Source organism: Mauremys reevesii, linkage group 7 (genome assembly GCF_016161935.1).
Source record: "Mauremys reevesii isolate NIE-2019 linkage group 7, ASM1616193v1, whole genome shotgun sequence".
NCBI lineage: Eukaryota > Metazoa > Chordata > Testudines > Geoemydidae > Mauremys > Mauremys reevesii.
The window spans coordinates 5,690,497-5,705,535 of record NC_052629.1 but is presented as its reverse complement, the minus strand read 5'-3'; the positions used below and the strand labels follow the sequence as shown (position 1 = coordinate 5,705,535).

Genomic DNA, 15,039 nt, shown 5'->3' with positions numbered 1-15,039 from the left:
GGTTGTGCGTTCAATCCTTGAAGGGATCTGGGGCAAAAATCTGTCTGGGGATTGGTCCTGCTTTGAGCAGCAGGTTGGACTAGATGACCTCCTGTGGTCCCTTCCTACCATGATATTCTATGAATTCTATAAAGCACATGGGGGAGCCTAAACCTGACCTGCTATGGGGAACCCTATTGGTTAACTTGACCTATTAACACATGTGAAAACTACACCCTGCCTTGTCTTCACTAGGATTTTACCTTGAGTTAGTTAAGTTGAGTTAAGAACATACCCTTTTTTTTTTTTTTCCTAGTAAAGACCAGGCCTCTGAAACTGAGGCCAGGTCTACACTACAAATTTATATTGGTATAATTACATAGCTCGGGGTGTGAAGTATTCACACAGCTGAACAACCTAGTTGTTCTGACCTCACCTCCGGTGTAGACAGCCCTCCCGTTGACATATCTACTGTCTCTCGAGGAGGGGGATTAACGACACAGATGGGAGAAGCTCTTCCCTGTTGACGTAGTATCATCTTCACTAAAGTGCTACAGTGGTGCAGCTGCTCCGTTGCCACTGCACCGCTGTACGTGCAGACAAGCCCTAAGTTTTATGAACTTCAGGGCGAGATCCATTGGTGCACTGGTTCTGGTTTTGTTTTAGTAACTTGCCCTGCTATAGCACCTTTCATCCAGGAACCTCAATATACTTTACATGCCATAATGAATGAATCTGAACCACACCCTGTCAAGAAAGCAGATGGTTATCAGAGCCCCACGTAGTCCACAGTAAGGGCCCCCTTCTTTCCACCTGATCTCTGCAGTTGTCCAATGTGGCATCATGTAAATTCTGTAGCAGCTTTAATGGAGGGTTTTTTTTGTTTTGTTTTGAACATGTAAAAGTGAATAATACATTTAGGATAATATCCCTTGTGTATTTATGCTGATTTTTTTTAAATTCAGCAATGCCCCTGTGTGCTGCAGATGTCTGTACAGACATTGGAGAAGGTGGTAATGGGAAGCTGGAGGTTTAGGCAGCTGGGCTGGGATGTAATTGGGGCTTTTCTATTTAGGAAAGTTGTAAAGCTTTAATTATACTGGTATAGTTAAAGTGTAAATAAACAACCCCCCAGTGTGGACACAGTTACACCAATATAAAGGTGTCTTATACAGGTATAGTTTATTCCCCTTCCTGTATAGGAACAGGAGTAACTATACTAGTATAACTGTCCACAGTAGGACTTTTAATGGCATAACTACATTGGTTAAAAAAAATTGCATCCCAAACCAAAGTAGTCTGTCAAAATTAAAACTTAAATTCAGACTAGGCCTAACTGGTGGTGGTGTGGGGAATTTAGTGAAAGCCCTTTTCTTTGTTTTTGTTCAATTAAAAACCCTTTAGGCAACACAGTCGTTAGCAGCCTGCTATGGAGCCGTTTCAAAGGTGGTACTTTAAGTAGACTTGACAAGCATGAATTCATACCCTGGGACTGCTAGATGGCCAGTTCCTGTTTCTATAGAAACAGTTAAGTTGGCAAAAGCCAGGTAAGTGTAATAGGTTTTTAAATCCGTCAGCATTTATTACCTTGTTTTCCAGTGATCAAATTTCCATGGAAACTGCCTGGGAATTAAAATTAAGGAAGAGGGTAGGGGTAGGGTTCAAAATATTCAGCTGTTGACTGTGTATCCATGGAAATGGAAGTTGGCCACCTTTCTGGAGGGGAAACAAAGGATAAACCTCTGTGCCACTAACCCCCTCCCTTTGGTCAGGCAGAAGGAGAGCACCTGGAATTAAAGTTAGGTGCTTTGTGATCAGAGTGGGCCAGCGGAGAGTGTAATAAGTGGCATTTTGCTAGCTCTGCCTGGGTTTAGGTTCAGTGGCTATTAATCTGACTATAAAAATAAGGGAGAAAGCTTTCTGCAAGAGATACAGGATTTTTAAAGTAGTACAGGCAATTCCATATTATAAAGGAAGGCTGTCAACCCAAAATATAACTTCTTAATTTTATCTTCAGACTATCCACCCTCAGCTTGTCAAAATATAAATACAGAGGAGAGGGAGGATGGGCTTGTGGTTAAAACATGGAATGGGGAGCCAGGAGCCTTGGGGTTTCTTCCAGGCTCTGTCACAGACTTAATCTGTCTGTCTCAAGATGTGGATTCTAATCTCAGCTCTCTGATTTAAGTCACTTCCCCTCTCCATGTCTTTGCTTGTCTGTTTAAGCCCTTCAGAGTGTTGTGTTTGGCTATGTACACACTACAGCTTACGTCAGTATACGTCATGTCACTCTGGGGTGTGAATAAGCCACCACCCTGAGCGACTTAAATTACGCCGACCTAAGCACCAGTGTGGACAGTGCTATGTTGGCTGGATCAGTGCAGCTGCGCTACTGTAAACTCTGTGTTATAGCTATAGTCTTTGTGTTGCTTTGCTTGTACCATGCCTAGCACAATGGGACCCCAATCTCTGCTGTGGCCCCTGGGCATTGGTGTAATACAAATAATGAAGAATAATTTATTACAAATTGGAGGCAGGCAGAGTTCTAAATGGCCTCGCTTTCCAGCCTCTTAGTTGGATTATCAATTTCCTTGAGGGAGGGACCTTGTCTTTACATATTACACCCCAAAACACATCACCGAGTAATTAGGAAATCCAGCAACACCCATAATTCTGGCATTTCCTAACTTTTGAATGCTTGACTTTGTAACCTTAATCTTTTAATATAATTTTGGTATAATTCCCAAGCTTTTTAAAAAAATCACATGGGGGGGAGGACAAAAATTCCATTCTGTAGCATCATATTGACACTCAGATGGGTCATCCGCAGGGTTCAAGCCTGTAGATCTGCCCCTTCAGGTAAGGGAATAACTGATAGCAGTAGTAAGTTGTTATCCTCACTTTAGACCAGCACTACCAGGGGGGATGAGACACTTTCCAACTGCATTTAACAGATATTTGCTGAGAGTAGAGGAAGGGTGAAACTCATGAATCTCGAGTTCCGTTCTAGGCGCCGGAGGGAAGTGTGTTTCAGTCGGTATAGATTTTTTGTGTGCCCACTTTCCCCCAAGTTTGAACCCCTTCTTCTCTACCCCTTCCACCCTGTCCCATTCCTGTTTTGGCTAGTCTCCTTGTCCTTTGTCCCAGTCTGTGCCTAACCAGTCCTAGTTCTCTTCTCTCTCTACCCCTCCAACCCCTGGCTCTTCTGTTTTCCTGTAGCACTGGTTCACTGTCCCATTTTCCTTGCCTGATTCTAGTTCCCAGTCTCTCTCCCACTCATCCCAATTCTCTCCCTGCCCCAGGTCTGGCTCTTGACCCCTCTGAATTCAAATAGGCCGGCTTCCTCGGTGCCTTGGCAGTAGCTGGTGATTGTGAGAACACAGGAGCGACATGTGCCTCTGCTTTCAATTGGGCTGCCTGGCCTTAATTCAGCCTGCAGCAGTCCAAAAATGCAATTACAGGGACAGTCCTGCTCAGTTCGTGCAGCCCAAGGCTGGATGGTGCTTCATGTGGATGGAATCGTCAGAAGCTCTGAAACTCTAGGAAGTCTCTTCTGCATAAGTGCAATCTGCAGTTTTTCAGAGGCTTATAACTCTGGCAACTTTGGGCAGATTTTCACAGGGATGGTAAAGGCACATTCCTGACACAAAGACCACCGCCCTGCCAAATTTTAAATCCCTGTGCCAAAGCATGGGGTTCTAGAACTTCACAAAGAAAAATCACCAGAATTTAGCACCAGCAAAAAAACATTTTTCTGTAGTCTCATTCTTAGAAATGGCTGAACCATTTGGACTGAAATGTAAATAATAATTAATAGCAGCCTAGGGCAGACACCCAGCATGGGAGATTTCAGCCCAAACAATTAAAATTTGGCAAAGTTCTATAAGCAACTGAAAACAGGGTCTTATAATGGGGAGTGTCAGGCAACCTTAATAATAAATGGTGCTACTGGTTACACCTGTAATTATATATGTAATGTGTAGTATAAAGACTATGCTGGTCTAGTAACAATAAAATACAGGTTGAGATGAGCCTAACTTAAGAAGATCCATATAGACTAGCAAGTAGGATACAGCCAAGAATTAAGGAATTTGCTAGTAAAGGAAATTATTTAGAGGAATTATTTTCTGCAAACACAGAAGCATTGAGCAGCATGGTGCCAATTAAGATGGCCCAACAAGCTCTGCAAATGCTTGGATCCAGCTCTTGTCCTGGCTTGCTTTTTGTGATTATTTAGTAGAAAAATGGGTGCTCCCCTTCCAAGAACAGGAACTGCACCACCGTGCCAGCTCAGTCAGGCTTATGGGAGCGATCTGTTTATGGGTCTGCAAACTTGCTCGGGCACTTGTATAGCTTCCAGGGTGGGTGGGACTGAGCCATCCATGCGCTTTAGAGGATTTAGTGTCATTGCTATTTTTTATTTATTTATTTATTTTGCTCCTCCATTTTTATTTAATGTGATATAAAGGAGAGCGGGGAGTGGAGCCCTGCTGTTACCTTTGAGGCACTGATTCAGCAAGGTAATTAACAACATGCATAGCGCCAGTAAAGCCTGTTCCTTAAAATTAGGCACATTCTTCAGTTACTTGCTGAACTGGAAGTTCCTCCTCATGGCAAAGATCCTGCTAAAAGCAAATGAAGAACTCTGAAGTAAAAGAGGAGGACAGACGTCCACAAATGCCCCTCTCAATGATAGGGTCATGTAAGCTTAGGTCGGCCCCCTTGTTTCCTGAACATGGATACTTTAATTGTGTTCTTTCTTGGGGTGAGGAGTGTTTGGAATTCTCTTCCTCCAGCCCCCTGCCCACATTAAATCATTCAGGCCCCTTCTGTGTGTAATTTTCCATTGCTGTGTTGCCTATAAAAAACTTGACAGCTGGGGTGCTGAGCCCTCTGCCTGTCATGCTGACCAATATTGTCTCATTGTTTCCTCATATTCCCCTGTCTGTCTGTATCCATCTGTTGTCTCTTGTCTTATACTTAGCTTGTAAGCCCTTTGGGGTGGGAAGCCTCTTTTTGCTCTGTGTTTGTACAGCACCTAGCACAACGGGGCCCTGGTTGAAGACTGCGTCTCTCAGGCATTACTGCAAAACCAATAACTAGGGACAATCATCACAGGAGGAAAGCGATAGCAATAGGAATTCTTGTTGGAACGTCCGAAAGGAAGACTATCCTCAGAAATACAGACGTGAGCAAACAAACACTATTTACGGCAAGTCAGCATTTAAAACACTGCCTGGGTGCAGCTGCACCACTGAAGCGCTTTAATAAAGACACTCTATGCTGATGGGAGAGAGCTCTCCCGTCACCGTAGTTAATCCACCTCCCCGAGAAGCAGTAGCTATGTTGGCGGGAGAAGCTCTCCTGATGACATAGCGCTATCTACACAAGGGGTTAGGTCAGTATAACTATGTTGCTCAGGGGTGTGGATTTTTCACACCCCTGAGCAACATAGTTATACCACTTATAGGTCTGTAACAAATAGACCAGACTTTAGCCTTGGTCAGTATCTGGCTTATTGCAAATAAGTAGCTAACAAGGTTTCAGGCATCTGAAACAAGTAGTCGGTGCTAAATGCAACGGTGGTTGCATTCTTTTATCTTCTCCAGTTAGGAAGGCAGCAAAGGAAATAAGGAGTGAAAGAGATTGGAGTAATGCAAAGTTTATCATAAACCATTGGGTAAATTATATAATACACTGTGACTCTTCTTCACCCCTCCTCCCCCTTGCATCTACAGTCCTGCCCTTTTACTGTTTCTCCTGTCCTGCAGGGTGCCCCTCTCTTTTTTTAAAGAAGTTATTTGTAGGGCAGACAATCCCCAGGTGGACTTTTGAATGGCCAGTCAGGACTGTGCTGCTTAATTTCTCTCTCCCCTTGCTATTGTCAGTGAATTCAAAAGTTAATCATTTGGGCATACAGTTTGTAAAGAAATGCTAGTTTAGGGGGTTGTGCAACGCTGTCCTCTGTTCTGAAGAAATAAAAATTGCACAGGCACGTTCCTTGGCTGGATTCAGTGCCAGATGCCAGTTTGGCATTGCTGCCTTGCGTGCAACCTGAGGCTTTAAATATAAACCTTAACAGGTGCGTTTTGTGGACATAACACCTCTAGGGGAAGAAAAATGTTTGATCACTGAATGATGGAAACAGAGCACTAAAGGGAACATCTGCCATCAACCTATGCAATATGGAAAGAGCTCAACATGATTCATGATGTATTACTAAGGCTATGTCTACACTAGGGACCTTACAGCAGCACAGATGTACCGCTGCAGCTGCAGCTGCGCTGCGCTGCGCTGCTGTACGGTCTCCCATGTAGCTGCTATATTGCCAACGGGAGAGAGCTCTCCCACGCAGCAGTAGCTCTGTCAGTGGGAGACTGTCTCCCACCACCATGGCGCTATCCACACCGGCGCTTCTGTCGGTGAGGGGTGTGTTTTTTTCCACACCCCTGACCGACAAAAGATTTACTGACAGAAGTGCTAGTGCAGACACAGCCTCAGTGTCTGTATACCAGTGCTTACTGGCAGCATGCCCACAGCTAAAAGCCCAGCATATAGTGATGGAGGGAAAGTGTCCTCTAGTTCAGAGATCTGCAGTCTTTTGGGTGGCATCGCTGTTACCACCCATGGGCCTAGGGTGACAAGATGACAAGAACAAAATATTGGGACACATGGGGGGGCAGCCACAGGCTCACCCCCCTCCAACTCTCACCCCACTGGAGCCATGGGGGAAGGGGCATACAAAGCCTGAGGAAGCTGCGGGTTGGGGGCACAGGGCCCCAGCTTTGGCCGCAGCCCTGCCACAGGGATATATGGCCTCCGCTCCCGCCGCAGCCCCATCGAGGGCACAGGACCCTGGCCCTGGCCGCAGCCTCACCGCAGGGGTACACAGCCCCCACTCCCACTGCAGCCCCATCTGGCTCCTAAGGTCAGGACTTACTTGGGGGCATGAGTAGCACGCAGCACCCCAGAGTCAGGGGCAGCCAGGGGGGTCTGCACCCTGTCTGTGCCCGCAGCTCCCATTGGCTGCAATGGAGCCAGCACTTGTGGTAGGTGCAGCACGCAGAGACCACCCCCGGCTGCCCCTGTGCCTAGAAGCCACAGGGTCCTGCTGCCCACCGTTTCCTGGGAGCCGCCCCAAATAAGCCCCGCCAGGACCCCAGGTGAGCGCTCACCAGTGTAATCCTCCAGCCCTGATCCAAAATATCGGGACAAATGGTGTCCTGACCGTATATCGGTTGGGACGCGGGACAAAAAACTAAATATCGGGACAGTCCTGATTTTATCAGGACGTCGGGGCACCCTACGTGGGCCATGACTTAGACCATAACTCTGATCATAGAAGATTAGGGTTGGAAGAGACCTCAGGAGGTCATCTAGCCCAACCCCCTGCTCAAAGCAGGACTAACCATACTAAATCATCCCAGCCTAGGCTTTATCAAGCTGGGCCTTAAAAACCTCTAAGGATGGAGATTCCACCACCTCTCTAGGTAACCCATTCCAGTGCTTCACCACCCTCCTAGTGAAATAGCGTTCTTCTTCGAGTGATTGCTCCTATGCATTCCAGTTAGGTGTGTGCGCGCCGCGTGCATGTTCGTCGGAAGATTTTTACCCTAGCAACACTTGGTGGGTCGGCTGGGCGCCCCCTGGAGTGGCACCGCTATGGCGCAGGATATATACCCCTGCCGACCCATCCGCCCCTCAGTTCCTTCTTACCGCCCGTGTCAGTCGTTGGAGCAGTGGAGCGCGGCTTAGCTGACCTCCACTTCCCTAGCTACTCATTTCTCTCGTTAAGTATATAGTTCAGATGTTTATAGTTGTAGTTAACTTTATTTGTTTGTAGTATAGTATAGTGTATTTATTTCACAGGGGTTCGGGGTTTATCCCCATCCCCTCACCCGGTGCCAGGTCCGATGCCCGGTCCACAGGGTTTTATAATGCTCGGCCGGCCACAAGCCGATGCCGACAAGAGATCCTCTCCTAAGTGCCTCGAGGGATCTCACCTCACAGATAAGTGCCGCATTTGTGAGGCCTTTAATCCGAGAACAAAGGGGAGCGGGACTTTCGTCTCAAACAGCTCCTGAGGGAGGCAGCTCTTGCTCCTCCGCTCTCGGCGCTGAGCGCTGGTTAGTCTTCAAGGAGCGCTCCCTCGGCACCAGATCACTGGTACCACCAAGGCCTCTCGGCACCGGCCGTTGCTGGCTTCCACTCGGCATGGATCCCTCTCCTGGAGGATGACGAGGCACAATATCCTTGCTGCGTCCGAGCCGCCTGCTCCGCAGCCGAGCGCTATGCTCAGTCGGATCGCCCGGCACCGATGTCCGCCGTGGCACCGACAATATCCGCACCATTAACTCCGGCCAGGCAAGAGCCGTCGAGTCCAGTGCTGGAATGCTCCCCAGTACAAACCGTGGTCGGCGCTATGCTCAGTCGGATCGCCCGGCACCGATGTCTGCCGCAACACCGACAATATCCGCACCGTTAACTCCGGCCAGGCAAGAGCCGTCGAGTCCGGTGCTGGAAAGCTCCCCGGTACGGACCATGGTCGAGCTCGCTATTAAGCTGCGTCCAAGATGCCTGCTCCGCAGCCCAAGCGCTCTACTACGTCGCACTGCCCGGCACCGGTACCTGCTGCGGCACCGACAGTATCAGCACCGTAGACTCCGGCCACGCAAGAGCCATCGAGTCCAGCACCTGAACGCTCCCCGGTGCGAGCTATGGTCGAGCTCACTATTCCCTCCACGCTGGAAACATTTCCACAGCGAGGGAGTTGATGGCAAGGGCAGAGCCTGCGCGGCTTTAACCCCCGGCACCGCCGGTGCGGGTTATATTGTCTATCGGCGAGCCTGTCTTGCTCACGCCACCCGGCGTCGGCACCGCAGAGCGGCACTGTTCACGATCGCGGTCCCGCAGATGTTCTCGGTCCCGTCACCGATCGAGGTCCCGACGCCGCTCAGAGTCTCGGCACCGTTCTCCATTTCGGTACCAGTAGTACTCGCGGCACCGGTCAGCGTCCCGTTCGCCGGCCTGGTACACTCAGCACCGATCCAGCTCCCGGCACCGCCCCAGGCACCGGGACTCCCGTAGCCACTCCTGATCATCGAGTCTCGCGCTCTCGGTCAACCGCCCGGCACAGCTCCGGTGGCAGGTCCCGTTCTCGGTACCGGTATGTCTCCCGGTACCGATCCGCGGTGCCGCGTCGAGCGACGTCAGTTAGAGAGGGAGACTCTACCAAGGACTTTCAGCTCCTCCAGGGCCATCCAGTCACGCATCAGTGTTGCCCCATGCGGACACTTCATATGCGCAGTACTCGGTTTTCCGATGTGCCCTCCAGAGTCTTCCAGGAGCCCTATCAGTGGTCATTCTAGTCACCTTGGGCATACTACCATGCCAGAGGCATACCGGTGGTCCCATCTCGCTCCGTTCCGTCGGAGCTCTGGTTGCCAGAGGCGACAATTAGCCGTTCCCCTCCGACCGGTACAGAGCAAGCCCCGGTTCAGCCACCGGGCTCCCAGATCCCACCGGATCAGGAGGTCGTCCAGGAGCGCGAGCCCACACAGGACCCGCTTGTACCTGGCCTTTCTTCTTCCTCCTCCCCAGATGAGGCGGGGGCAGGAACATACTCCTCGGGCCCTCCTCCTCGAAATGCAAGTACATGGTATCCTCCAGGGGGTGTGAGTACCTATATGTACATCTCCCCCTCCCCCCGCTTCCTTGTCGTCCAGTCCCTCAATGGGACGGAACGCCATGGCCAATAGGCACCAGCCCCTAAATCCAAGGAGGCTAGGCGAATGGTCTTACTGGGCCGTAAGATGTACTCGGCGGGAGCCCTGCAACTTTGTGTAGCAAACTAGCAAGCCCTGCTTAGCCGCTACTATGGGTGGCGGTGGGCAAATTTACAGAGTCGGTTCTTCAGAACTCCCATCAAGAGTTGGATGCCCTGGAACAAAGGAAGAAGCTGGCGAGGGCTTCCCTCCAGGCCTCGTTGGATGCAGCTGACTCCGCTGCCACGACTCTGGCCTCGGGTGTTGCCACGAGGCGCATTTCATGACTCCAGTTATCGAGCCTTCCCTCGCAGCTGCTGCACACTATACAGGACTTGCCCTTCAATGGCAAAGGCCTGTTCTCTGAAAAAAAACTGGCCCTAGGCTACAAAGCCTAAAGGGCAGCAGGGTCACTTTGCACTCTCTCTCTCGGCATGCACACGCCGGTGCTTCAGCGCCGACCTTTCCGTCCCCAGCCTCACCGCTCTTACCCTGCACCTAGACAAAGACAGGACTTTGCCAGCGGGCGTGGCTTACGCGGTCGTAGGCGTCAATCAGGACCCCAAAGGAGCCAAAATTGCAGTCCTTCTAACCACAATGGGAAAAAAAGCCTACCCATCCTTGTCCCTCTTAGGGACCCCTCTCACGAGCGATTCCTCTTGCAAGAGGTGCGGACGCTCCTCTTCATCAGAGCTATATAGAAGGTATCTAAGGACGAAACCTAATCCCCTAGGCGAAGGGAGGTCTCAGACCTATCCTAGACCTGCGGGACCCCAACAAGTTCACGATGTCCCGAAGACTGGAATGCCGCCCTCGATATGAAGGGTGCGTATTTTCACATCGCCATTTCTCTTCCACACAGAAGGTACCCCCGGTTTGGGGCCTACCGTCGTTTCCAGTATACGGCCCTCCCGGTTGGCCTCTATACAGCCCAAGTCTATTCAAAGTGCAGGGCTGTAGTTGCCGCCTCTCTTCGCCACTGTCGGATACACGTTCTCCGTATCGAGACGATTGGCTCATTCGAGGGACCACCGGGCCCAAGTTACCAGTCGTGTGGGCATCGACACGGACCTATTCCTTTGTCTAGGCCTGATGATCAATAGAATAATCCACTCTGATTCCCACACAGGGAATAGAATTCTTTGGGGCCATCCTGGACTCCAGTCTCACCAGAGCCTGCTTACCTCAGCCTCGGTTTCAGGCGATGGTAACAATTGTACAAGGTTTACGGACCTTCCCGACAACTTTGGCTCGCACTTGCCTAGGTTTCCTGAGTCACATGGCTGTCTGCATGTTTGTTTCCAAACATGCCAGGCTTCGCTTCCGTCCACTTCAATCGAGGCTCACCTTGGTGTACCACCCGGGCAGAGATAGCATACTCATGGTCGTCTCGTTCCCCCTGAGCATCCTAGGCTCCCTCGACCGGGAGTCAGCGCCCTCCCTGGTGTATCCAGGGATGCTGTTTCATTCACCCTTCGGGGTCTCTCGTGACAGACACCCCATCTCTCGGTTGGGTGCTCACCTGGGTCAGTTTCGCACTCACGGCCTTCGGTCGGCTCAAGAGCTGGCCTTGCACATCGATGTCCGAGAGCTGAGAGCAGTCTGCCTTTTATGCCAGGCATTTCAGCTGGCGGATCGCCTCAGCAGATCCTTCCTGTCTCACAAGTGGTCGTTTCCTCCGGACATTATCCATTCCGTTTTTCAGAAGTGGGACTTTCCCCGCATAGCCCTCTTCGCTCTCACGAGAACGAAAAGAGAGAGAAGTTCTCTTCATTCCAAGGCCTCTCCCCGGGCTCGATCTTGGAGGTGTTTTCTGATGCTGTGGATGAGTCATCAGCTGTACGTTTTTCCACCGTTCCGGCTGGTTCACAGGGTCCTGCTGTAACTCCGCAGGGACAGAGCGCACCTGATCATGATTGCTCCAGCGTGGCCCAGGCAGCACTGGTACACCAGGTTGCTACCCCTGTCGGTAGCCAACCCTATTCCCCTGCCTCTTTGCCCAGACCCCATAGCGCGGGATCACGGTAAGCTTCACCACCCAGACTTGTAGTCCCTGCACCTCACAGCATGGCTGCTGCGTGGCGGAACCGATCCGAGTTACATTGTTCTGCCTCGGTTCTACAGGATTCTCCTGGGTGGTAGGAAATCTTCTACTCGGTTAACGTATCTGGCAGAGTGGAAGCGTTTCTCCTGCTGCTATGTAACGCACAATGTTTCTCCCGCCGAGGTCCCGATCCATTCCGTCTTGGTCTACCTCTGGTCTCTCAAACAGCAGCACCGGGCGCGGTCCTCCTTAAGGGTGCACTTGGCAGCCATCTCTCCCTTCCACCCAGCGGAGAGTGGCCACTCTGTATTCTTACACCTTGTGGTTTATAGGTTCCTCAAGGGTTTGGAGCGTTATACCCCCCGAGTTGGCCCCCGCCAAAACCTGGATCTTCAACCTGGTTCTAACCAGTTTTATGATTGCCCCATTCGAGCCACTGACAACATGCTCGCTGACACCTGTCCTGGAAGACAGTTTTACTTGTAGCCTTTCTATCGGCCAGACGAGTCTCCGAGCATCAGGATCTCATGATGGACCCACGGTATACTGTGTTCCTCAAGGACAAGGGCAGTTGTTACCACGTCCAACCTTCCCCCCTAAGATGGTGTCGGCCTCTCATATCAACCAGGATATCTTCCTTCCGGTCTTCTTTCCGAAGCCACACTCATCGCAAGGAGAGCAACAATTGCCCTCCCTAGACGTCCATAGGGCGTCCGCAATCTATATCGAGCGGACAAAGCCCTTTCGTAACGCCCCCAAACCTTCGTCGTACCGGCATACCGGACGAAGGGCATACCTGTCTCCTCCTAGAGGATTTCATCTTCAATGTCGTTGTGCCTCCGCACCTCCTGTGTTTTGGCCCATGTTCCATAGAACCACCTTACTGCACATTCCACCAGGGCTCAGGCTTCTCTGCTGCCTTCCTGGCTCACATACCCTTTCAGGGGTTGTGTCGTGCAACTACCTGGTCCTCGGTCCACACCTTTGCCTCATTGGTCCAAGAGTCCAGAGCTGATGCAGCCTTTGGCTCAGCAGTTTTGCATTCTGCAACATCTAACTCTGACCCCACCGCCTACGTAAGGCTTGGGAATCACCTAACTGGAATGCATAGGAGCAATCACTCGAAGAAGAAAAGACGGTTACTCACCGTTGTAACTGTTGTTCTTCGAGATGTGTTGCTCCTATCTATTCCAGACCCGCCCTCCTTCCCCACTGTCGGAGTAGCTGGCAAGAAGGAACTGAGGGGCGGATGGGTCGGCAGGGGTATATATCCTGCGCCATAGTGGCGCCACTCCAGGGGGCGCCCAGCCGACCCACCGAGTGTTGCTAGGGTAAAAATCTTCCGACGAACGTGCACGCGGCGCGCACACACCTAACTGGAATGGATAGGAGCAACACATCTCGAAGAACAACAGTTACAACGGTGAGTAACCGTCTTTTTCCTAATATCCAACCTAGACCTCTCCCACTGCAACTTGAGACCATTGCTCCTTGTTCTGTCATCTGCCACGACTGAGAACAGCCTGGCTCCATGATGTCCATATGTGTGAATCAAATAAACCAGGCAGTTTGGCAATCAGTGGTACTATCTCCAGGTGAGACAGGGCACCTTCAACTGGGCCTGCTAGAAAGAGTCCAGTGCTTTGCTTTCCATGAGATTTCCACTTCTGTGTGATCACGCTTCTTTTTTCAAACAATACATGTCCTGCAATTTAGTTTTCCAGACCAGTTTGGTGGGGATTGCATTTTCCAATGGTCTCCGTTAATGCATGGCGAATTCTGAACTAGGGATACTGGTCCTCCTCATGGGGTGACTACCAGGGAGGGCAACTGAGAATACAAAAGGTCACTTGCACAAGGAGCAGAGCAGAGCATGCTTACATGCATCTAGCCACACAGTGTCACTGTGGATGCAAGCTGGAGTCAGCTTGAGATCCTCCTCTGGGAACTAAAAATACGTTCGTGTGACGTTGAAGATCACCAGACTCTACAGACAGCAGATCACCTCCAGCATATGATTGGGAAAATACTAGTGCTCCCCCGTGCCGAGTAATACGTATTACAGGCAATGGGACTCCCTTATAGCTGTGTGCTTGTGATTATTGTCATTTAAAATCCTGCTGTAGTTTCCTTAATAAACTTTTCATAAGGTTTTAAATTATACATTTTACTATTCACAGTTCACCCTCTACATATTATAATCTTTTGGGTATTGGTAGCTAGGGTATTTGAACTTCTCCAGGGCATACAAAAAAACAATTACTATTAGATGTCAGAGTGTAAATTAATAAGAATAAGGCACAAGGAAAGACATACAGGAATTAAAAATACACATCTAGAATCTAAAAAGCTGTTAAGATGAATCAATATTCAGACATACAGAGGTAAAATTAGAAGAAAATACACAGCAAGGAAAATGTTAATAGATTTTGTTGTAATAATAAATATGGATTAATAACACATTGCTCTTTTCACCACTGGATCTCAAAGCACTTTACAAAGGAGGTGGGTATCACTGTCCCCATTTTACAGATGAGGAAACTGAAGGACAGAGGTTAAGTGACTTGACTAAGGTCAAATAGTTAGTCAGTAGTAAAGTGGAGAATAGACTCCATGGGTCCTGACTCCGACTCCAAATCAATATGCTAAACTGCAGCTGCCTCATTTAAAATTGCCCTTTGCGTAATGTTTGAGGAAGAGAAGTATTTTTTCCATGTCACTAGATACACTCAAAACCTTGATAACAATCGGAAAAATACAGAGTGTACATGGAATATTTAATATTCAACTTGCTATTTTTATCCCAAAGAGAACATGCACTTAGGAGGTTTGAAATATCCAGGCTCTAGTATAATAAAACATGAGGGCTGGAAAATAGCTTAAGTAGCGAAGAGGTTAAGCTCTGAGATAGCTTCTTCCTACGATGTTAATCTATAATTTAAGTAAGAAGGATGAAGCTGCTCTGTTACGATGTAAGTAAAGGCTTCTCAAAGTCATTGACAAAGCACTGGCACTGCAAGCTAGGAGAATGGTTACTTCAGTTCACAACCTCTATATTAAATCGATACATGTGAGCGGATGGTGTGTTCTACCTGGTGTTGCTAAAGCAGAGCTCTTTGGTAGGGAGGCTGCTGGACGCATGCTGCCACGTTCAGAGTGGGTGTGGGAAAGCCAGCTATTTATGGGCTTTCCTCTCAGAACCACTCCTGACCTGACATGCCCAGTATCCACATTAGCTGGGCCTTTTAATCC

The 15,039-nt window shown here is 49.5% G+C and overlaps 1 protein-coding gene across 1 annotated transcript in view; it reads left to right on the top strand.

Annotated features, from left to right (window-relative positions):
- The window catches only part of STN1 (STN1 subunit of CST complex), a 68,792-nt gene extending 65,444 nt beyond the window's left edge, over positions 1 to 3,348 (top strand). The window contains exons 16-17 of the mRNA XM_039481058.1: positions 1,384 to 1,526; positions 3,282 to 3,348. Of these exons, the coding sequence (XP_039336992.1) occupies positions 1,384 to 1,478 (95 nt within the window). The 3' untranslated portion in view covers positions 1,479 to 1,526; positions 3,282 to 3,348. The remainder of the gene's footprint in view (positions 1 to 1,383; positions 1,527 to 3,281) is intronic.
- The last annotated feature ends 11,691 nt before the right edge of the window (positions 3,349 to 15,039 follow it).